The sequence below is a fragment of the Gnatocerus cornutus genome, chromosome 6 (assembly GCF_029298725.1).
Source record: "Gnatocerus cornutus isolate USDA-ARS CGAHR chromosome 6, icGnaCorn1.1, whole genome shotgun sequence".
In the NCBI taxonomy this organism is placed as follows: Eukaryota; Metazoa; Arthropoda; class Insecta; order Coleoptera; family Tenebrionidae; genus Gnatocerus; species Gnatocerus cornutus.
In genome coordinates, this window is record NC_142238.1 from 10,741,882 (window position 1) to 10,764,984 (window position 23,103).

Genomic DNA, 23,103 nt, shown 5'->3' on the forward strand with positions numbered 1-23,103 from the left:
TGTACACAACAGAGAGCTTCTCATGGGACAATGCTAATGGCCGCACTACTTGTTCGCTTGAAATTAAATTGGGATGAAATTGCTTTCCTGCAATGGCTTTTTTGCTTGGAATTGCTTCGGATGAAATTATGTGGGCAAAAAATCGACGTATTTATTTAATCCAATTCTACTGGGAGAACAGGATTTTTACGCGTTCTTCGGGCACATATGTAAATTCCCTTAAATGATCTCATATAAATGACAATTGAGGTTCACGCTTCGATAACTGTGTGTTAATAGTTCATCAAACAAAGGGCATTAGCATTGGAATAGCCCATTTCATCCACGCAATTACGCACAGTTCACGATGAGAGGAACCCAGAACACCTGAAGACAAGTCCGGTTTGTTCGCTCTCACCCCGTTGCAATGCAGAAAAGTAGGGCACGAAGAACAAAACCCTACAACTCCTCCAAACCCCTCTGATGTATGCTGAATTGATGTATTACACGCGTAACAATGAGAGGCATTATTCAAGTGGAATATTCTTCTACCCGTTTGCTTGAATGGAGAGATACACTTGTAAGTATACGTACAAAGAGTTAATCTACAAGGAATATTTGCTACTGGAGCTTGCTTGAAAGACCACACTTATAGAGAAAAACAAAAAGAAGCGACAAAACATTAGTGATCAAAAACATCTGGGAGAAGAAAGACGATCCTTTGTCGAAACGCTGTCACAAGGGGGATACAAATATAAAGAAAATACAGGGTGAGTGGACATATTTTTGAATCGGCTAACGAATTATTGGTTCTCTCTCAATCGCAATTTATTATGCAAAATTTTAGCCATAATTTCATCAAAGAAATTTCTCACTCATCTGCTCCCCTTTGGCAGTATTTGAGAAACTGTCAGGACTACTTATTTATGTTGTTCTGATATTTTATGCGGATGTAAAATGCACATAAACCGCCAATGTTAAGGCCGTGGTGCTTTCAGTGCGCATATTAAATGCAGTAATGGCTGGAAATTTTTACAACCTATAAAGAAGGGCTGAGACGTTGATACAAAGCGACAACGTGACAAAAATTCTCATAAAACTACGAAATTTAGAGTATTCGTGAATACAAATCGCTGAAATTATAAAAAGTCGGTGTTTACTACCCGAACTTAGCCGATATTTTGCGCCCTCTAATCACCCCTGATTACAGCGTTTAGGGAAGGACAGAAGGGCTATTTATGTGTTGGTCGAGCCATATTTTAAAAAGAGCATAAATCACGGCACATGTTTCCTGCAGCAGCCAATGTCCAGGATTAACTCTCCATTATTCACGCGTTTCAGGATGACTGATCTTTTTATGAATTAAAAGCCTCTAGAGTGAGGAACGGCGATAACAAAAATAAAGATTGAGTCCAACATGACACATTAATGCTTGGGCGTTTTTGAAGGGGCAAATAATTAAAAATTTATATATGAAACAAAGTGGTGTGCGAAGGGACAAAGCATTTTACGTCAAAGGTTGCTATAGTGTCGCATAGGTAGGTAATGGACAAAATAAGAGCAATGTCCCTCTCACTTCTCATCGGGTGATTTTTAAAGTTGATCCAACATCACAGGTAAAAGGGGAAGAATGAATGCGGTCGAATCGAGTTACAGAGCAACCCCAGGGATCCACAGAATTTGAAAACAGGAGATGTTTTTGATAAATTTCCCGACACATGAAAGGAAAAGAGGGATGCCGCCAGATTGAACATATCCTTAAATAGATATATTACATCGAAAATCTAGACGAGATCTATCTCTAGATTAAAATCAACATCAAGAGAAGTACCTACACTAAATAAAATTAATGTCGAAGCCCTCATTTAGACGGCTTGTTACTCGCCCCTTCTATAAAGTTCGATTTTAACTTATATGGCTTTATTAAAATGCCCATGTATTGCGGTCCTCTGAGGCACAAAGCAATCTAAATTTGAAGCCGGTGGCCAAGTTTCTCTTTTGTTACACGTGACCGTTAATTACGATCTCTTATTAACATTCGTTTCAAATATTTATTTGTTCATATGGGCGTTAAAATTGTTGATATTACTCCCTAGCGGCAATGTTTCATCCATGGATAAGCTCTGCATAAATTGCTATTGATTCTAAAAGGACTGAAGATGAGAAAAAGTCATCACAGCCACAATAACCTGTCTGATATTATGTGCAGCAAAAACGGTACAATGGAAATACTACTTCATGTCTCGTCTATCAATAAAAAAATTCAGACGAGATGAGATTTAAAAAATTCCGCAAAAAACGCAACGGTATTATTGTTACTTCGAGGGTCGACGAGTTATTAATATCACATCTTTTACTTGGTAACGGCGTATTTGTTAAATGTTGAGATCATATACACTCCATATAAACTCAGTAGGAGTTTAGACTTAGATAATAAAAACTTCTATGCTCATAAAACAGCAACAACCCTAAAATATTCATAGGCGTTAAAAACGTTCTGTTGCAAAATGGGATGTAAACAGAGCTTTAGGGGTCCTATAAATCACTATTTTTACTTCATCCTCAAGATGTATACGTTTTTCATGCAGAGCAGATGTATATGTTTATTGTGAAATCATCAAGACAACGAAGCAAAGTACAAATAATAAAATAAAAAAAGCAATTTTATTTATTAATAAAAAACTGTATATATTTTTCAATGTTTTATTAGTAATTTAACAAAAATTACTTACTTTTAGGTACTTATTACTTAAACAAGTCTCACAACTAGCAGTTCAAACTCTTCGCGTCTTGATTACTTCACTTTCTGGACAACACACCTTTGGATTTGTACCATTAAAACCACACTGTGATCCTATTAGAAACATTAACTTCTCACTAGTCATCGGTTCGTTAAAATTATTTGCAGCTGCATAAATTGATGGGCATTCTTGCAAATTTATGCAAAATCCAACTTCTCCAGATTCTCGAGTTAAACATCCGGATACATTTTCGTTCTCTACAAAGAAACAATTACGCGTTCAACCTTTCAGATTCAAAATTGCAACTTTACGAAGAAGTTGTAATCTCTCCAAATTTGGTACCAGAGCGTTTAAACTATCGGAATTACTCACCTGTTTGAGCAATTGCGTGCATTCTGCTTGTGAGACACAAAACAATCACAAGAAAAGAACCAAACATTGTGACTGAATAATTGTGACTAAAGAACCTGCTGAATTCTGTAATGCTGTAATCTTCAATTTGCCCCGGTCGTCCTCGACACTGCACCGCTTCAACGAGGTCATCGAACTGAAAACCTACTAAAATTTTCCTTGACAAACCCATTGTGACATGTATGTCAATGACAGTGACGTTTTAATTTGTATCAAAATTTATCCCAACTTTCAAATGTAATTTCTTTATTCGCTTATGGCTGAAGATTCAAAAAGCAGTGACCGATCTGACAGTTCTTCGGACAGTAATCTTGAAAAATCCAAGAAGCAAGCACCCGTAATCAAAACTGTGATCCACGGCAAAGTTACAAGAAAACGGAAAAATGTTATTTCGGCGTGTTTAACAAATTGTCGCTACGAAATCATTCGCAAAATTGCTGAGAAGTTTGGGTACAAAGAGGTGAGTGAAGGCGAGAATTGGAATTTGTACTGGACGGATTTATCCATCACCGTAGAACGATGCAAGGAAATGAAGCGTTATCAGAAGATCAACCACTTCCCGGGCATGTTGGAGATATGTAGGAAAGACTTGTTGGCTCGAAATTTAAACAGAATGCTCAGACTTTTCCCAAAAGAGTACAATTTTTTTCCGAGGACTTGGTGTTTACCGGCTGATTTAGGTGAAGCGTTAACTTACAGCAGATTGCGTCGGAATAGAACGTTTATACTCAAACCAGATGCGGGTAGTCAAGGACGAGGAATATTCGTTACTAAAACTTTAAAAGAAATCAGACCATGTGACCGCGGCGTGTGCCAGGTGTATATCAATAGACCTTACCTCATTGATGGTTACAAATTTGATTTGCGAATCTACGCGCTTATTACATCATGTGATCCTTTGAGAATTTATATATATGAAGAAGGTTTGGTAAGATTTGCCACCACCAGATACAAAGAACCGAACTCTGTCAACATAACCAACGTCTTCATGCACTTAACTAACTACGCTGTGAACAAGTACAGTCGGACTTACAACCAAGATACAGAAGAAGGCAGCAAAAGAAAGATCTCTTGGTTTAAAAATTATCTGAAGAAGCTAGGCCACGATATTGAGAGTATCTTTAAGAAAATTGACGACGTCATTATAAAAACCATAATAAGTGCCGCCCCCGTGTTGAAGCACAGCTACGCTGCTTGCTTCCCCAACCATGACGTCATTCCGGCATGTTGCGAGCTTTTAGGAGTTGACATTATCCTAGATAAACGCCTAAATCCTCAAATTTTAGAAGTGAACCACTCGCCCAGCTTCCACACAGACACTGCTTTAGACTGGGAAATTAAAGAATCTCTTCTCACAGACATGTTTGCTATGATGAACTTGGGCAAATGTGACAAACGCAAAGTAATGAAAGAAGACAGAAAACGAATCCGAGAAAGATTACTCCATGGAAAAGACCATCAGCCTTCTGTCGTCATAAATTTCGATGATCTATACCGTCTTGAAGCGAACAACAGAGGAGGATTTAGATTAGTTTATCCCTGTCCGGCTACTAAAGTCTACTACAACAAGTTCTTTGACCAAGGCCAAGGCTCGCTTTACTGTGAAACAGCAGCCAGTAGAGCACGAGAAGCCGCTCAGAACGCTCTTAGAGACGAAATGCAGCTTAAAGCAAGACTAGAAGCAGCCAAACGAATCGTGGTGACACCGTCGAAAGCAACACAACCAAAGAAGGAGTCTTCACAAGTTTCAGTGAAGACACCCAAAGTTGGGACGGTATTTTCAATAGCGAGTTCGTCAGAACCGCAGATGATTGTCGAGTCTGAAGAACGAGATAGACTGCAAAGATTGGCACAACGGGACTATCTTATTAGAAGTCATGGCATTTTAGAACACGTTTATTTCTCGATGAAGAAGAATGGAAATTTGCGACCACGCGACGAAAAGAAGTTTGCGATTTTTGACAAGATACGCAACAGTAGTGAGATCACCGGTAACAAGCAGAATGGAATATTCATTTCGGATCTTGTGGAGTCTCTCAAAGCAAAATCTAGTATCTAAAGGTGTTTACTAAGCCCACAAATAAATTATGCTAATTAAAAAGTTTATTAATATCAAAAATCTACTTTTGTATATTTGTCAAAATCCATTCCATGTGTGAGGAAACTTTGGTATAGATCGAGAGTTTAACATTAAAAAAATTACATCGTATTCCCAACGAATTTATTCCAATTAAATGTTGACGATCAATGTCATAGCGACGTTTCACCATAAGAGGTCCTCCGGAGTCTCCCTGGCACGTTTTAGCCTGCGATTTAGAACTCGCGCAATACTGTTCATTGGTAAGTTGACTAGATTTGCAATTCTCATCATCTTCAGGATTAAGCGCAAATTTGGCTTTAAGTTTGATGGGATTCATTTCTAAAAAGAAAAAACAATACTAAACTCCCAACATAAGCAAAATTTTACGATTTCTGTCATTTAGACCCCAGCCAGCAATGTACAACGTTTCGTTGTAGGGTGCCAAAAAAATTGGCGGTGGCAAACAAATCGGTTTAATGAAATCTAAAATAAAATATTAGTTTCTGAATTGTTTTCGATGGAGTTAAACCTGAATACTCCACTTCAGTTTTCAGACGAATTAATGCGATATCATGTTTTCGAGATGTGAGGTTGAACTCTGGATGGATAATATAAGATTCAACCATTATTTCTTTTGTGCCGTCATTACAGTCGTTGGCTACGCAGTCAACTTCACTAGTTATGTTGTATTCACCTAAAATAACTGAGTACCTAAAAAAATAAATTAATTCACAGCCTTCCGTTTTTCATAACTCACAAATCTCCTACTGGTTTGGTTTCCTTCGGATCAACACAATGAGCGGCAGTTAAAATATACTTCTTATTTATTAAATTTCCATGACATCCATAACTAAACACGTTGTCTTTATTTTTATATCGTAACAGAGCGACCCAAGGAAATTCGTCTATCGCAGCCACATCTCCTCCTGAAATTTTATTTGTGGTGGGATCTAAACCGCAGTTATCTCCATTTAAGGTATCAACGTTTTCCATAAAATTTCTAGTTTTTTCTTCATCGATGCAGTGAATTTTAAATTCTCGGATCGTTTTAGCACAGTTGAGGAGATTCAGTAGAGTTGTAGTCCCAAAGTTATTCCTTTTAGTTTTAATTAATTCGTAGATATGTGGACAATCTCGGACTTGCAAACACTGAGTCCCTTGTGTAATTAAGTCCAGTGCATTAATGGAAGTGTTTAAGAGATCTGCAACAGTTTAGATAAGAAGATAACAAAATAAAAAGATAATTTTGGATTAAAATTTTAGTTTATTTAAAAACGAAGAGTACTCACATAAGAAGAATACTGCTTTAACTATGAACATGATGAATGTGCAAATTTATTACAACTAAGAAATAAGAAACGTGTTCTCACTTGATGGCCTTGCAGTAAGAGAATTCCCCAAGGTTATCAATATGATAACAGTTGTTGTTGCTTCTTCTTTAAACTCGATCTAGTTCAATAATAAAAACAAATTAAAACATTTGATTATCAGTTTTAAACTTTTTTATAATTTCGTTTCTTCGTTCGACTATTTTTGTAATTTCAGGAGTCTTCCTTTTTAGTTCTTATATTGTTTCTTCAATCTCGAGGTTAGTTTATTATTTTTTTCTACTCTATAAAAAAAGGTTCTCAAAATATTTTAAATTTTTTGTACCTAACCCAAAAAAAGTTATGAATTTTTCAAAAAAAATGGCTTTTATATTTTTAAAAAGTTATAACTTTTTCAAAAATTAACTTATTGGGACGTTTTTTTCTTCAAAATGTTTGTTTTGAAATGTACTTTTCAGAAAAAATTACAAATTACAATTCTATTTTCTCAAAAATAAACTTCAATTAATTCTGCGATTATTCCCGCATATCCCAGAGTTATTTAATTGAAAAAAAAATATATATTTTAAAAATATCTTAGGTAACCATAAAATCGACAGCGAATTATTTGGCATTTCTAAAGTCGTTAATAAAAGCACGAATTCCGCAGGTAAAAAAAGATAGGTGCAAAAAAAATCAGAATTAAAAATAATTTAATTAGCAAAAAGTTTTTCACAATTCGTACTCGCTAACAGAAAACAATCAGTCTTAAAATGAGTATAATGATAAATAACGATAATGCAGAACATCCAATTTGTGACTTTACTTTTAATTAGAAATATCTCTCAAAACCTCGTAACAGCAATTTCAAAGAGTTTTTTATTTAATTTCCTTATCGATCCAATCTATGTAAGGCGGCAAAAAAGTATAAACCCCGGGAAAACTTCCACACAATTGTCCGTATCCATACGAAACGGTCCCAACAATAAAAGTGGCAAAAGAACCACTGGAAGTCTTAACATCGAGCATCAAAGGTCCACCTGAATCACCGTAACAGCTATCAACGCCGTTTCCATTGCCTGCACAAATCTGTCCTTCGGTTAATTTTCTTCTGCCGTTGTACTCGTTACACTTTTCGCGGTCACTATAACGTAAAACTGCTTTTCTTTTCACTGGGCTTCGTCTCTCTAAAAATAAAAAATTGCGAATAAAACGAATCACAATCAGTCTAGACAAAATAAAAACTTAAATTATACTAAATCCTCTTACCTTTCTCTGTTCGTCCCCAGCCACTTATTGTAAAAGTTTCGTTTCCACGTAATGTAAAGTGTGCAGGTGGTAAACAAATTGGTTGCACATAGTCTACAATTTTTTCTTAGTTACAAATAACGTAGAGACTTTCTCTTACCAGTAAATATTGCTTTTCGATCCAAACGAACGATAGCTATATCGTTTATCATAAACTTAGAGTTGTACTTCGGATGCATAGTGAGATCAGTGATTCTAAAAACTTGGGGAGGATCAGCACAATCAGAACCAAACTTATAATAAATACAGTCTGTCTCATTCCTAGTGTCATACTCTCCTAAAATAACGCTTTGCCTGAAACGAAGATAGTTTTTTATTTTGCTTTCTTTCTTTCTAACTTACAATTTCCCAAGGTCTTTTTCTCGGATAATATCCGGATCAACACAGTGAGCTGATGTTATTACATATTGTTCGTTAATTAAACTACCCGAGCAAGCATACTGAATTTTATTCTTGTTGACGTATTTAAATAATGCCAGCCAAGGATATTCACCCAGCGAAGTTTCACTTCCACCAACAAGCTTATTATCCACGTTCTGTGTGCCGCATTCTCCTAAATCCGGATCTGGAAAATAATTCAGGAACCTTTCATGGACATTCTTCGCCGTGATTTTTCCTTCTTTCGGACAACACACGCGAATTTCCTTATCGTGGTCAGTACTGCACTGAGAGCGATACTCTTTTAAGTATTTTACAACCACTGGATCTTCAAGGTCTACATTATCCATATACTCCATCAATGAATCGCATTGTTTGATGTTCTTGCAGACGCCTGTGGGTAACCACAACTGGTCTCTTGTTTATGTTTTTTGTTAACTTACCATTCCGAGAGCCTGGAGTTTTGCACTCCAAGAATTGCGCGCACCAAATCTTGGAGTCTTGACCATCAAAACCGCAATGGGAGAACCTTAAGAATGCTAGTGTATCCGGAGCGTAGGGTTTCGTTTTTATAAGTTTCATGGCCAATGGACATAATTTAATTGGAATACATTCTATTTTAGTGGTCGAGACGTAATCTGGAAAAGTTGCCAATTAATTAGACGATAAAATATTCCGTTGTGTCGGTATTGTAAACAAGAAGAATAGTACAAATTATACTTAGTCATAATTCTAGTAAGGTAAGAAGCAGCCGGCAAAAAAAACGCAAATCTTCTGAGATGTAGACCGGAATAGTACTTATAATTAAAGGAGCTTTAGCAGCTTTTGTAAAGTCTACAGTACATAATTAATTTCAGCATTTCAGTAGATTCTCGAAATTAGCGTATTTTCGGTGAGAATCTTTGATTTAATCGCGCAGTCTTTAGAATAATAACAACATAATGCGTAAACAAATTGTTCCCAACTTCTGAACCGTGAAAATAATTAAAAAATTTAGTTAATACAGAAATTCGTTGTTATTAATATCACAATTAGAAACGCCAACTTTATTGTATTTAGATGAGAGGGTAACACGTCCAAATTTGTGTTAATAAGCTCCATACAGTTAGGGAACTCTACATACAAGTTTTTAAGTTAAAAATTCGCTTTCAAACAGTTAATTTTACACTACTTTTTAACTGTAATCTTTTTACGTCAGTGCAGGTCAATTTTGTCCAGAAAAAAAAGTTGTTGGTCTCAATTAAATCAAACAGGAATGTAAATAAATATTATAAAAGAAACATTCTGATTCCAAACATTTTTGAATTGCCGTTAAAATATCCCAATTTTCTTACGAAACGAAATATTATTTTAACAAAAAACACTATGAAAAGGCGTCTAGACTATTTGTTATTCTTCTTTCTCACACAAGATTGTTTATCCACGCACATATTAAACTGAAATGTTAAAATTATTATCAACTTTTTTGTGTGGTTTCCCAAATTGATAAATGAAATTATAATTAGTAGCAGTATATTTAATAGCAACTATTTATTCAAGCAACATTTTTCTGTTTCAAGAATTTGTTAAAAAAAACTTGTCGAGTGTGGTTATTAGTAAACACTAAAATCAATCTGGAAAAACTAGTTGCATAATCTTCACACAACGTAGCCAAAATTGTAACTAAAGAAATAGCAGCTCGCCCGGAATTTTTGCAAAACAAAATACTCTGCGATTTTTATAAGTTCAATGAACTATGTATGTACTTTAGTCTTATAACATATTTTAAAAGATTATTATTTACTGATCAAACTGTTGCAGTGGTTTTACTAAATCCATCCTTAATTCATTCACCTGCGATTTTGTTGACAAAATTGGTAAATAAATACAATGTGCGTCATTGGGTAAATTGTCAAAAATTACTTCCTGAATTAGGTGTAATCTGCGAGTCTATTTATACAATAAGTTAATGATCTAATCTTGACTTATTCACCAACTCGATTGCTAAACTCTAATCGTTTATAAATTGTTTTTAATTTAAGAATATCTAGACAGACTACAACAGGTGCAGATCTTAAAACCATGGAAATAATTTCCAATAGAAATTTAAAAAGAATTCCTACAAAAAAACTGAAAAAATCGTATTTTTGTAATTCGTATAGAATTGTCAACCTAACAAATATTTATATTTATTTATTTATATTTTATAAATTTAATGCACTTATTTCTGTTACAACCTGTTTAAAAAAGTAAAAAGAAAAATATAAAGTTGAACGTGAAAATGCCTGACGACAAGGTTAAATACATTATTATACTAATTAATTGCTGTTTGAACAAAAAACGGAAATAGGTACATACCTAGATTGTATGTACATCTATGTATTTTACATTAGATTATCTCAAAATGATTTGCACTTAATTGATTATTTTTAATCTAACAGAAATCAGTTGCAAACAAAAGTACCTGTCAACGATACGAAATTAACTCAAAAAAAAACTAAAAATTAAAAAAATTGTTAAATTATGTAAATGCTAAAGAGTATTGTAATGTCATACAAATAAATATTTTATTAGTAGGTAAAATAAGAATTTAAGTTTTTAAAAACAACGTAATTTTTGTAGTTTTGCAAGATATTAAAATATGTAAAACATTTTATAGTTCCAAGCTTATTTATTTATTCTTGCAAACTTATTTTTCTTTTCTGCCCGCATTGAAATCACCTGAGCAAGGATTAAACTCTCTGGATTTTATTAAAGCTAGATTGTGCACAACAAACCACAGTTGCTACCAAAAATAGTAACTAACTACTCTTAAAATCTCACATCATTTGAATTTTACATTAATTCAATAGTAGACAAACTAGTCATCCAAAAAAAAAAATATTAACTTTTAATTTGAAGAACCAGTGAACACAATGACGACTAGAATAACAACATCCCAAATCTACCTGCCACTGAATTTGTGCTGTATCATAGATCAATGTATAAATTAAACCGCCTACACAATAAACGCAAGGTCGTTGCAAGGGAATTGCAGCGAGAAATGAACCGAAGAAAGCTGAGCTTTACTTTTATGTTGAACGAAAATTGTGATTATGCCGTTATACTTACTATCGAATCATCCAATTTAATTTATGTGGACTAGATAAATGTGGAGAAATTAAAAGAAAATACGCGCTCATAGGGATGGGAAAACCATTGCGAAAAAAAAACAGACGGGAAAAGTCCCAGATCCCGCGTATGTGTGTAAAAAAATCCATATTGCACGGAAATGAAAATGAAAATTCGATTGAAATTAAAACATTTGGCAAGCATACGAACAAACTACTACAAAAATTTCAGCTTCTTCAATTTAATTACGCATTGAATAGATATTGTAAGAATAAAGCAAAATCATGCGGTTTAGCACCGCAATTAAATTTCAGTGCTGCTCATTAACGTAAACTCATACAATTAAAGATTCCGGTTCTATTCTTATTACACAAAGACGAAAAGTAGAATTCCAGTCATACATCTGATTTAATAATTTCCACTAACTAAACACAGTATAATAATTTTTGATTTTCACCCAAACGCATTATTTAATTTTTCATTTTAAAAAAGTAGAAAAATTTCCCTTTCGAGACAAACACCGGCAATTCCAACACAATTGTACACGCTCATTACCAAGTTAACTCACTCACTTGCTGTTTGTAAAAACCACAAAACACTCACCAACCACGCACAAACACTGAAAACGGAAACTTTTCCTACGATCATTTTGTTTTGAATGTTGGGAATTTACAAGCGTTCGGCCATAACCTGTCGGAAGTTTATAAACTGAAAGCGAAATGACGTCACAAGAGAATTTTTGCTGCTACGTAAATGCGAAGAGAACCGTGATTTCCCGGTATTTAATGAACAAGTTTATGCGCGTGTAGGTATTGTGAAATGATAGATTTATCCAAGTTGATACCTCTACGAGTGATTTACGTAAAACAGACGAACTTATATATTTCTTTTCTGACCTTGTCTGGTGTCATTATCACCGAGATAAACGGAAATTTATAAGAATTTAATAGGTAGTTTATTGCCATATTAAGTATTATAAAGACTCAATTTAAGAAGATTTTTAGTCCTGAATCGTATCTAGAATCCACGAGGTAAATGCTGTGACATTCGTGTAGATTGCATATCTTGAGCCACATCTACCCCCGTAAGAAACTATCCCAATTAGTGTACTTCTTACTGAATCACTGAACTGTTGATTCAACATCAGAGGGCCTCCTGAATCACCTTTGCACGTGTCTTGTCCAGTGGTCGAACCCGCACAAATCTGGGTCGCATCCACATTAAATTGCTCACATGTTTCAGAAGAACGATAAAAAATTTTCGCCTTCAATTTGACATTACTCATTGCCCCTAAAAATATCCATTAGCTACTTAATGACAAAATTAGTCTCTACTAACGATTTTCAGTTTTACCCCACCCTGTTATCAATAACAGTTGCCCAGGACTTAAATTAAACGCGTTAAAAGGTAAACAAATTGGTCTCACAAAATCTGTAAAAATAAGTAGGTAAGTTACTTTTTTTCCATATTTACTTACCTGAAAAAACAACGTTTCTGTTTAAACGTATCAAGCCAATATCAGAAACAGAATTCGATGATCCAAACCTTGGATGAACATGAATTGACTCCGGTGTAAATGTTTGTACTGGAGGAGCACAATATCGTCCGTATTTTTCCGGTAAACAATCAAGACTGGTTCGAATGTCGTATTCACCTAAAATGATTTCGTGCCTAAAAAGACAAATTAGTCGTTATTTCTTTGCTTCTTTTAAACAAACATACAAACTTCCCAGACGATCTTTCAGTGATGGGGGGTAACTCAAACAATGTGCTGCTGTAACCACATATCGCACACTAATTAACGTACCATGACACTGATAAGAAAAACTGGTTTTATTTTTAAAGCGAAAGAGAGCTACCCAAGGGTAGTCTTCCAATTCAGCAATTTGTCCGTGCGTTACTCTAAAGACAGGTGTTTGAAGGCCACATTTGTTAGGAGGTGGTAACAAAGCTAACTTGCTTTTTGCTAAAAGGGGGGTGTAGACAGGGTACGTATTTTAAAATTCTTTCACCTTGTTGAGCTTCTTGAAAGACTGGAATTTTCTCACAGAACACTTTCGCTTTCAGACTTGTGCCAGTGTTTAATAAACCACAATGAGCTTTTCTTAAGATGGCCAGTGTTTGTGGATCATGACGTTTTTTCTCGATGTATTTGAGGGCTTCAGGACAATCATCGATGATGATGCAATCGTTCAGCGCCAGCGCTGAAATAATGTTCAAAAAATAAACAAATAACAGCAGAAAGTGAAATGCAAATTGTAAGATGGATACAACTAAATTTTATTATTGTTTATCATTTTATTTATATATATTATATTGCATAATGGTTCTCGTAATTTTTAGTGTCATGCAACATAATCCACGTACTTACCCAAATTGCATGATAATGTCGCTATCATTAAGATTATCCCGAAGTTTGTCATTATAAAACTAAAGTTTCACTTGCTAATAACAATTCTTGTGATGCACTGATTGAAAAGCGAGGTACTTCCCGAGGTTACGACTCTGATAAGAACTGATTTCTTAAGTTTGCGCTACGTTGGTATTCTCAGTGGTATTTTCAAAGTCATAAAAAAGTGTGGGCATGGGAATTTCCGAGAAAAAAACTACTAAATTATTCGCATAAATCTCAGAGCAAATATTTGTCTTTGATTAAATTTTATTTACACAAGTTTCAATCAAAAATTAATTTGATTGCAATGAATTAAAGGCTGCAATTTGTCCATTCCACAGTGAATTGATCTAAACATATTTACTACCTGAGGATCGAAAACTCTTGTTTGTATTAACTCAAGAGCGGACGGACAGTCTTGTAAACGAATACAATTTGTAGGATCATCATTTGGAGGATTGGGAATATCTGCACATCGAACAACAGGTTCTAATCCATTAAACCCACAGTGGGCATTTCGAAGAATATTTAAACTTTCATGATGTATTTTTACACGCGGGATATGCTTCAAGGCTGAGGGACAGTCTTTAATGCGAATGCATCCTTCATCTTCAGGCAGCGATGAAATCTCAGTGACTAAAAAGTTACCGAAATTACCAGAAATGTTTATTAATTATGTTTACTTACAAGAAACACATATCAAAAGAGCGAATATGGCAGCAAACATGTTCCCAACATAACAACAAATTTTACTCTGATCGGAGTTCTAGTAACATTTCTTGGTGAGTTCAGAGACGTTTACATCTGAACTGTGGGTTATCAAAAAATCTATGGGATTTATTTGTGACGCAGTCGAATTTTAATCTGAACAAACCGCATTATTTTCTTAATAATAAAAGTAATATTTTAAATTAAATTTAAATTTAAATTTAATAAAATTAATATTTATAAAAATTTAAATTAAAGTAAAAACTTCGAATGTGTTCTCGCTTTATATTTGCTTAAAAGTACAGTATTTACATTTTTTATTTTAATGACATCATAATAAATAAATAGGAAATGGTTTTAATATGTTCCTGCTCCCAAATCCTTTTCCTACTCGATGTTCCTCTTGATCCAATCAATGTATTCTCCAACTCTTGTATAAACTCCAGGCCACCCTTCACTTCCACATCGTGCCCCAAACGACACAATTCCTTCAATATACCACTGAGCAGAATCAGTTTTGGTCGTCCCCATCAAAGGACCTCCACTATCCCCGTTGCAAGAATCCTTCCCGCGTTCGCCTCCGGCACACAGTTGTTTATTTCCTAAATTCACACCAGCCGATCTAAACTTAGAGCCACATTGCGATTTTTCAAATACAGGTATCCACAATTTGAGTTTCACCGGACTGCTGTTAGAGTTTTCAGTTCTTCCCCATCCTGCAACCACAAGTCTGTCTCCAACTCTTGCATTTTCCGTGGTAGGCAAACAAATCGGTTTGATAAAATCAGAGAAAACTACGTCTCGTTTTAGTTTTATTAAAGCAATATCATTGTATCTGTCGGCACTGGAGTCACTGTAATCAGGATGGACAATAATTTTGTCAATTTCTGCATCTGTAGGGTTCTCGTTGCACATTTCAAATCCAAGTTGGTTGCTACAGTCTCTGCCCGTTTCAGTGTTATATTCTCCAAGCCTTACGTTTACTCTAAAAAGAGAATTATAAGTCAAAGGATTTAAATTATTCAGAATAACCGTACAATGGTCCAATCTTTGTAAGAATCTGTCCACGAACGCAATGAGCAGCTGTTAGGACGTAGCGATTGGAGATAAGAGTACCACCACAGGAGAATGCCAAGTTGCCTGATTTCTTGCGATATTGGAGCAGAGCCATCCAGGGGAACTCGCGCAGGCTTGTCGCCTGTCCGTTCAAAATCCTGTCAACTTCCTGTAAAAAGCGACAAGAATTAAAATTTATTAAAGTCTCCTCGGGTCTTCCTGTTACACCGGAAGTAAGAGATGAGGTTCCACTTTCAGGAATTAAATGGTTTATTACAAAGTGGCACTCAAGTTCTATCTAGCAAAATTAAAAGGAAATGTGACTAAATACGTATTTTTATACAGGGTGTGAGGTAACGTTACGGCCATAGAAAAAGGGGTGATGGAGGCAGCCGTGAATAGTAATGTTTCGAAGTTTTTTTCGGGTTTTCTTGAACCTTTTAAGAGCTGGAAGGCTTTGAATATGACCAATCAGGAAACAAATTGCATAAGGTTACAAAAATTTGAATCAGAGTTACTGAAGGAAATTTTTTGTTTGATGTCAAACTGACAGTTCTTATTTTTTATCAGTGGCGTACTTGTTCCATTTTTGTGGACATCACAAATCAAGTTCGTCAAAACAAAAATGTGTTGGGTACGATAAAGGAAACATTGTTGCGTCGTTTACAATTATGTGTTTAACTAGATGATGGCCATTTTGAACATCTATTGTAGTGTTGCTTTATTGTCTGTTTTTTGAAGAAAATTGCGTTATTGTTTTTCCCTTTTATTGACGCCACTGATTTAAAACTTCAAATGTGACGGGAAAGTGACAAATTATTCGTTTGGTCCGAAAGCTACTTGGATTTCTGTAAAATTGAAAAATTATTTGAAACCATTCTATTGGTCAAGTTTAAAGCCTTGTAGCTTTTTAACTAAAACGAAAAAAATAAAATTAATTGCGGATTCCGAGACAGTTTGCCTTCCTTAATTACCCATTAGTCTATGGGCGTAACGTTACCTAACACCCTGTATGTTATTAAATTTCCATTTTTTTTTCTTTTATTATTTGATTATGCATAATTATTTACTTATGCTTCGTAATTAAATAGAAGTAGCAACAAAGAACTACACTAATTAGTGCGAACCCACCTGATATCCACAGGTCGACCGATCCGGAATCTTCCCGCTTTGACTGGTCCTCCGACTGTTATTATCCGTTGTTGGTCTTCTATTCCCTGTATTTGTGGGTCTTCTCTCTTCAGATCCCCAATCGGATTCTTCTGAATTTGTTCTTCGGTTATTTGTGCCCCATCCATTGTCATCATTATTTGTGGTTCTGGTGCTGCCCCAACTGTTACTAGGAGTCGTCCTACGATTACTATTCCAGGTCCTGTCTTCATCCTCCTCATCTTCTTCAAACGCGGGATTAATGTGATAATTGTCATATAATCCACAACACACGTAGGGTTCCCGACTGTATCCACACTGAGACTGTTTCAGAAATTTAAGTTGATCCTTGTCTGTAGTCGTTACAGCATTGTAAAGTTTTGTGCAGGACCGAATTGGTTTGCATTGGGCTGTGTCTCCATTGGGGGTGGTACAGTAATCGCGTTCTAAAAAAGAGATTGGAATAAAAACACGAACAAAACATGATGGTACCACACTAGACTGCATGAAGAGATACTAAAACAGACGTAAAATTATTCATTACTTACGTGCACTGATGGTCAAGAAGTACAGACACAATAAAACCGGAAAAAGAATAATGTTAAAAGACCGCATCGTGGCTGCCTGCCTTGACGCTGGTTGTAGTACTAACACTTCCAATCTACTAGTCTCTCAAGTTTGCTTTTTTCCGCCTCGGGTGGAACTGCCGACTAATGATTCAAGTCAGGTATTCCCGAAAAGGTGATAAAGAAATGAAACCACTTCAAACGAATACAGTCAAGTTAAATTTGCTCGATGGAAAACCATGCTTGCGTGAAAGAATTCGGAGAAATAGGCGAATAAAAATCGATTCTGGGGAATTTATTTTGTCCGCGAGATGTGGCGTTAGTGTACGTTCCCGGTACGTCATTCATAAAAATGATGAGCGGAATAATTATCTCGCTTTGACAGAATGATACGATTGTTTTTGTCTTCAGAAAGTTGTTTACTTTGGGTGTTTATCAGTCTAGAAATGAAACCAAAGGAAAATTGGTTTGGAAATCAATACGAATTTTGTGTTTTGTGCAATCGGAAATGCCCAGGTCAGATTTTTCTATCGTAAAAAAGGTCAAAGTTGTTCGTCTTTGTGATTATTGATAAACTGTTATTTATGCGTTCATGGTCTTAAAATAAAACCTTGGTATCTGAAGTGAGAAAAACTCTTATAAACAGGCTCATAACAATACGATTTGCACATTTATCATCGAAAAGTTTTGTTTTACTTAGGAATTGGGAGCATAATAATGATAATAAAAATAATAATTAATTTTTAGCATTTTTAGTACCTTTCAGTACTCATGAGATTGCTCACACGGCCAATGACCTCGCGTATCAATTTACCATTCATACAAAATATTGTAGTTTTTGGTCTGATCATGTAATATACTATTTCCTCGGCACTTTCAACATAAATACGCTCTGTACAAGCGCGGAAATTTGATATTATAGGTAAGAGCGATGTCTCCAAAGAAAATCAACTAGGAAATAAAACACCACACTACACTTTCTCGTCTATATTTTCTGTAATCCAATTGATATAACTAGGCACATGTATGTAAATCCCAGGCCACCCCTTTCTCCCGCAACTAACTCCAAAACTGACCACTCCTGCCACATACCACCGCACGTTTTTTTGGATCATTAGTGGCCCTCCTGAGTCACCTTGACACGAATCAACACCTTCAACGCCTCCGGCACAGACTTGTCGGGGAGTTAGATGAACATTAATTGTTTTATATTTTTCCACGCATTCTTTCCACGGAAAAGGTGGGACAGTTATTTTCAGTTTTACATTACTCGTTTTTCCTAGAATTTCTCAAATTATACAAAATACTGACAGTAGTGAAACGTACCAGATTCAGTTTTGCCCCATCCACCGATGTAGTACTCTGGTAAATCTACATTTTCTTTTAAAAGACAAATCGGAACTATGTGAGTTGTAAACTGAACTCTAGTTTTAAGAAATATTAGACCTATATCGTTGTCGTGGTTCACTGCATCTTTTTTGTACGAAGGGTGAGCAAGATATTTTGAAATCAAAATGGTTTTCTTGGTCCGAAGACATTCAGTAACGTCGGAACAAGTTGTTTCATGTTCACCAAGAGTAACAGCATGTCTAAAAAAATCACGTAAGTAAATAAGACAGTGATGATATTAAATAAATTCCTCACAGATCTCCAACTTGTACTAGCGACTCTGACACCAAACAGTGAGCGGTTGTTAACACTACCTTCGACGAAATAAGAGCTCCAGTACAGCTAAAAAGCAAGTCTCCAAGAACATCTTTCCGCAGTAACCTGGCTAACCAGGGAAACTCTTTCTTCACTGTAGTGTAACCTCCAACAAGTCGTAACTCTACTTCTTGAATTCCACATTCTGGAAATTGCGTCTCATTTTGTGTTTCACTTTCTGGAAAAACGAAGCTAGGCGAATAAGTCGAGGTCGTTTCTAATTTCACAAGAGATTTCTCGCAGCATACTTTTGGTTGTTTCACATTTTCGTTATGGGAACCGCATTTACGTGCCCTTTTTTCACTGTCAGTTAAATTTGATCTTATTAAAGCTAGGCAGTTGTATATTGGTACGCAATAACCGTCGTCAATTTGCCCTGGAATTTCACATTCTGCTGATACTGGTACTAAAAGAAAACATACTTATCATAAATTTAATATATTACGATACTTACTTAGAGAGCTGTCTTTTGATTCTTCTAAAAATTCACATTTTTTAATCAAACATGTTAAAAAAATGAGTGGAAGCAGAAAAAGTAAGTTTGACATTCTAGTTTTAATTATGAATGTCTTTCTTACGAGCATTTGAAGTTATAACTGACCTTTCAACTCTTCGATAGCATGGCATCGTAGTATGAGGAATGGGTTTTTTTGGTATTAATATGTATGTTTAATTCTCAGTAACGTGTAAATTGATAGACTAATTAGAAGTAAGATTCAAAACAGTTTTATCACTGGGAAAACATTAACTGTTTGAAAAGCATCTAAACAAACGAAAGAGAAGAAACTTGGAAAGATTGAGACACTGCCATCTATGTGAAAATCTCTGTAGCGGATAATCTTTGACGAGCCCCTCTTCAAATGACGACTCCAACTTTAATAATAATTATGGAAGCGTTTTTTAAAAATGTTTATATTCTTTAAATTTTGAGGTTTTTCCATCGTATGTTTTTTTTGCTTTCAGTTTCTCAGACAATCCTTGAGCATTTTCAATCACAGCTTCCCAAACAAAAACGATCACAACTTAACAACTTTATTTTAATTTAGTGACTGTTTTCTCTTTTTGGAAGACTTCTTCTTATCTCGTGAAGAAACTTGTGACATGGTGTTGGAAATCCAATCATAGTAACTTGTAACGTTTGTGTAAACTCCTGGCCATTCCTCTCTGCCGCAACCAAATCCATAACTGATTATCCCAGCTGCAAACCAATGATTTCCTTCAACTGCCATCAACGGCCCTCCAGAGTCTCCCTGACAGCTATCTTTGTTTATTTTTCCTCCAGCACATAATTGTTTGTTACTAATTCTGATACCAATGATTTTATACTGTTTGGTACAATTAGAATGAAGGGTGGCTGGAATACGTACCTTCCGCTTAATGGAACTGCCAGTTCCTGAAAATTCTCATGTTACAGTACTGAATGTAGAAATATGAGTTACCTCCTTCTCTAGTAGCGCCCCAACCGCTCAACCAATAACCGGATGGGTTAGAAACTTGTTTTTTAAGGAAACAGATAGGAGAGACGTATTCGCTAGTTTTGGCACCTTTTTTTAAATAAATTAGTCCAATGTCATGATGGTAAAGGATGGAACTTCGATTGTACGAAGGATGGCTAATTATTTTCTTTACTCTGATGATTTGGATCTTGTCAGCACATGTTGTATTCTTTCGATTACAATCAATTGAAGTTTTTGTGTTATGCTCCCCCAAGTGAACTTCAAATCTACAAGAAGTATCAAGGCAATATAAAAAAACTACAAATTTAGCACTAACACTGCAGATAATGGATGGCTTTCCGACTCCAAACAATGGGCAGCTGTAAGAACAAATTTTGGTGCTATTAGAAATCCAGAGCAATCAAACGTTTTCACTCCATTGTTGTTTTTATGATACAGTCTTGCCATCCAGGGAAATTCGCCAAGGAGGGCTTCCGTCCCTCCCAAAATTACTCCTTGAATTCTTACCTTTTGGTTACCACACGTTACTTCAGGTTTTTTCTTTAAATCTGAAAGATAATAGACAAACGCAATGTAGAGAAAGAGTTTGAGTTAGAATTCACTTACCACTTGTCAAATTTTTTGATGCAAGTTCATGTGTAACCGCTTTGAGGGCACATGCAAAATAACAGTTCGAAATATAAAATACAAGATTCAAAAATGACACTTTCATCTTTAATTTGTGAAAATGACTTATTTTATTCGTTAGTTTTGTATTTAATTAACCTTTAACCTCATTATCAAATCACATACTCTGTGTACAAGAAAAACTTTAGTTCATTTATTTATCATATTCTACATGTATGTATAAATAAAAAAACTTCTGAAATTTTGATTTTTATTGAATTTATTACATTCACCAATAAGTGCTTTATTCATTACTGCTATAATTTATAATTTACATCAGAAAATTTAGTTTTTGGAATAATACTAAGTCTTTAATTTCTTTCGGTATTCTTGCTCTTATTTTCTTTAGAAACTTCAAGCATAGTGTTTTTGATCCACTCAGTATAATTTGTAATTTTTGTATATACCGCAGGCCATCCTTCTCTGCCACAACTTAAGCCGTAACTGACGACGCCCACAGCAGACCAATGATTTCCATCAAAAGCCATCAACGGTCCTCCGGAATCTCCAGTACAACTGTCTTCATTTTTTCTACCACCAGCGCACAATTGCGTGTCCGTGATTTTCGTACCAATTATTTTGTACTGTTTGGTACAATTTGTATGCGGAAATGGTGGAACCGCCACTTTTAACTTAATGGAACTCACTCCTCCTAGAAATATTTTGAATAATCAACCCCATTAAAAAAAACGTACCTCCATCCCTTGTAGCTCCCCAACCACTTAACCAATATTCAGAGACGTTAAATTCTTGTTCCACCAGACATATCGGAGAGACGTAAGTACAAAGTTTGGCTCCTTTATTTAAATAAATTAGACCTATATCATTGTGGTGATGCCTGGAATTCGCATCGTACAAAGGGTGCACAATAGTTTTGTTTACTCGGATGATTTGAACTTTTTCAGCGCATGTCGTGTTTTTCTCGTCACAATCAATTGCGGTTTTTGTATTGTGTTCTCCTAACTGAACCTCGCGTCTGTAAAAGAAATGTCTATTAAACTCACAATTTTTATATCGAAAAAACTAACACTGGACCGTAAATTTTGTTCATTTCTGAATACAAACAGTGAGCGGCTGTTAGCACAAATTTCTGCGCAATCAAAAATCCTGAGCAACCAAAAGTTTTTGTTCCAGCTTGATCTTTGTGATATAATCTGGCCATCCAAGGAAATTCACCGAGACTAGCTTCTATTCCACCCATAATTCGTACTAGTATTGTAATATTTTGATAACCACAGCTTCTTGGTTTTACAACTTTTTCTGATTTCTGTAGGGTTGTAGGAGTAGCAGCAGCAGCACTCAGACTCCAAGCTGCAAAAAAAATTATATAAGTACGTTGGTAATTCTAAAGGCCTAGATGATAGATAATTCAACTTGAAGTTTGTACAAATTTTACCTAAATGTATATCAATCTTTGAACAACAGACAAGGGGATTTTCTCGGTTGTTCCTTTTTATTTCGCATGTTGAATCACGTACAAGCGATACACGTTTTTCATCACTACTTAGATTTAGAAGTGCTGAACAGTTTTTGAGAGGCATGCAGTACCCTGCCTTGCCATCAACAGTGTCACAGTGCCACACCATTCCTAAAATCCTTAACTTAAAAAACAAGAAAACATATAAATTCTACATACGTCGTCTTACGTCTGTTGAATTCGGAAACACATCTTCTAAAAATTCTAATGTTTAGTTGTTGTAGATGAGATTTAAATGGCTTACCAGTTGTCAAGTTTCCAGAAGGAGTTGAAGATTGTTGTGTCACATTTTTGCTTGCAAAGGTGGTAAACAATTTACAAAGAAAAAAGACTAAAACTAACACTTTCCTGGAGCAATTCATCGTTAAAGTGTAGAATTAAAATGCGGTTTTCCCGTATTTGTTGAACGTGAGCTTCTTTTGATACTATTACAAGTTAACCTTTAACCTCACTATCAAACCATGAATGCTACATATTATAAGAGATTTTTAGTTCAGTTGAGATAATTAACAAAAGTTTAGTATTGGTTGAGGTGTAGGAAAAGTCTTTCATCTATTTGGCAAGGTTATAAAACTCAGAAAACAAGTTAATAGTTCAAACCACCTTTATATGAATAATTATTATTAATACACAA

General features: G+C 35.2%; 8 protein-coding genes across 9 annotated transcripts; 1 reads left to right on the plus strand and 7 right to left on the minus strand.

Moving 5' to 3' along the window:
* Positions 1-2,753: 2,753 nt before the first annotated feature.
* On the minus strand, positions 2,754-3,678 carry LOC148172825 (uncharacterized). Its single transcript, XM_088039244.1, has 2 exons — positions 3,093-3,678; positions 2,754-2,977 (listed from the first exon to the last, which is right to left on the minus strand). Exons 1-2 carry the CDS (start codon positions 3,301-3,303, stop codon positions 2,754-2,756), a joined length of 435 nt encoding a protein of 144 aa, XP_087895370.1. The 5' UTR covers positions 3,304-3,678.
* LOC148172826 (tubulin polyglutamylase ttll6-like) lies at positions 3,388-5,190 on the plus strand. The gene has a single exon (XM_088039243.1). The coding sequence runs from the start codon at positions 3,388-3,390 to the stop codon at positions 5,188-5,190; it is 1,803 nt and encodes a 600-aa protein (XP_087895369.1).
* Positions 5,191-5,216: 26 nt separating this feature from the next.
* LOC148172827 (CLIP domain-containing serine protease B10-like) lies at positions 5,217-6,590 on the minus strand. The gene is made up of 5 exons (XM_088038833.1): positions 6,501-6,590; positions 5,969-6,413; positions 5,741-5,922; positions 5,599-5,694; positions 5,217-5,550 (listed from the first exon to the last, which is right to left on the minus strand). Exons 1-5 carry the CDS (start codon positions 6,529-6,531, stop codon positions 5,252-5,254), a joined length of 1,053 nt encoding a protein of 350 aa, XP_087894959.1. The 5' UTR covers positions 6,532-6,590; the 3' UTR covers positions 5,217-5,251.
* Positions 6,591-7,214: 624 nt separating this feature from the next.
* LOC148172828 (CLIP domain-containing serine protease B10-like) lies at positions 7,215-12,177 on the minus strand. Of its 2 annotated transcripts, none has more exons than XM_088038830.1 (6): positions 11,867-12,177; positions 8,648-8,842; positions 8,169-8,598; positions 7,927-8,120; positions 7,788-7,880; positions 7,215-7,705 (listed from the first exon to the last, which is right to left on the minus strand). In XM_088038830.1, exons 1-6 carry the CDS (start codon positions 11,940-11,942, stop codon positions 7,398-7,400), a joined length of 1,296 nt encoding a protein of 431 aa, XP_087894956.1. In that variant the 5' UTR covers positions 11,943-12,177; the 3' UTR covers positions 7,215-7,397. The 2 variants fall into 2 exon arrangements, with proteins under 2 accessions (XP_087894956.1, XP_087894957.1); XM_088038831.1 differs by having other exon boundaries at positions 11,850-11,934.
* A 49-nt stretch (positions 12,178-12,226) lies between these two features.
* Positions 12,227-13,839, minus strand: LOC148172829 (phenoloxidase-activating factor 3-like). The gene is made up of 6 exons (XM_088038832.1): positions 13,666-13,839; positions 13,307-13,498; positions 13,017-13,260; positions 12,772-12,965; positions 12,633-12,725; positions 12,227-12,584 (listed from the first exon to the last, which is right to left on the minus strand). The coding sequence occupies exons 1-6, from the start codon at positions 13,715-13,717 to the stop codon at positions 12,295-12,297; spliced, it is 1,065 nt and encodes a 354-aa protein (XP_087894958.1). The 5' UTR covers positions 13,718-13,839; the 3' UTR covers positions 12,227-12,294.
* Positions 13,840-13,908: 69 nt separating this feature from the next.
* On the minus strand, positions 13,909-14,491 carry LOC148172830 (uncharacterized). Its single transcript, XM_088038834.1, has 2 exons — positions 14,374-14,491; positions 13,909-14,322 (listed from the first exon to the last, which is right to left on the minus strand). The coding sequence occupies exons 1-2, from the start codon at positions 14,411-14,413 to the stop codon at positions 13,973-13,975; spliced, it is 390 nt and encodes a 129-aa protein (XP_087894960.1). The 5' UTR covers positions 14,414-14,491; the 3' UTR covers positions 13,909-13,972.
* Positions 14,492-14,665: 174 nt separating this feature from the next.
* LOC148172831 (transmembrane protease serine 9-like) lies at positions 14,666-22,905 on the minus strand. The gene is made up of 23 exons (XM_088039800.1): positions 22,714-22,905; positions 22,629-22,664; positions 22,389-22,580; positions 22,021-22,303; positions 21,688-21,968; positions 21,306-21,644; positions 21,220-21,249; positions 19,827-19,891; positions 19,619-19,742; positions 19,479-19,544; positions 19,324-19,347; positions 18,810-19,275; positions 18,492-18,754; positions 18,143-18,444; positions 17,925-18,100; positions 17,776-17,860; positions 17,648-17,692; positions 17,589-17,605; positions 17,409-17,541; positions 17,148-17,268; positions 16,582-17,045; positions 15,432-15,619; positions 14,666-15,379 (listed from the first exon to the last, which is right to left on the minus strand). The coding sequence occupies exons 1-23, from the start codon at positions 22,829-22,831 to the stop codon at positions 14,782-14,784; spliced, it is 4,416 nt and encodes a 1,471-aa protein (XP_087895926.1). The 5' UTR covers positions 22,832-22,905; the 3' UTR covers positions 14,666-14,781.
* On the minus strand, positions 19,886-21,075 carry LOC148172832 (phenoloxidase-activating enzyme 1-like). The gene is made up of 4 exons (XM_088038213.1): positions 20,933-21,075; positions 20,643-20,874; positions 20,309-20,592; positions 19,886-20,262 (listed from the first exon to the last, which is right to left on the minus strand). Exons 1-4 carry the CDS (start codon positions 21,036-21,038, stop codon positions 19,907-19,909), a joined length of 978 nt encoding a protein of 325 aa, XP_087894339.1. The 5' UTR covers positions 21,039-21,075; the 3' UTR covers positions 19,886-19,906.
* Positions 22,906-23,103: the final 198 nt, after the last annotated feature.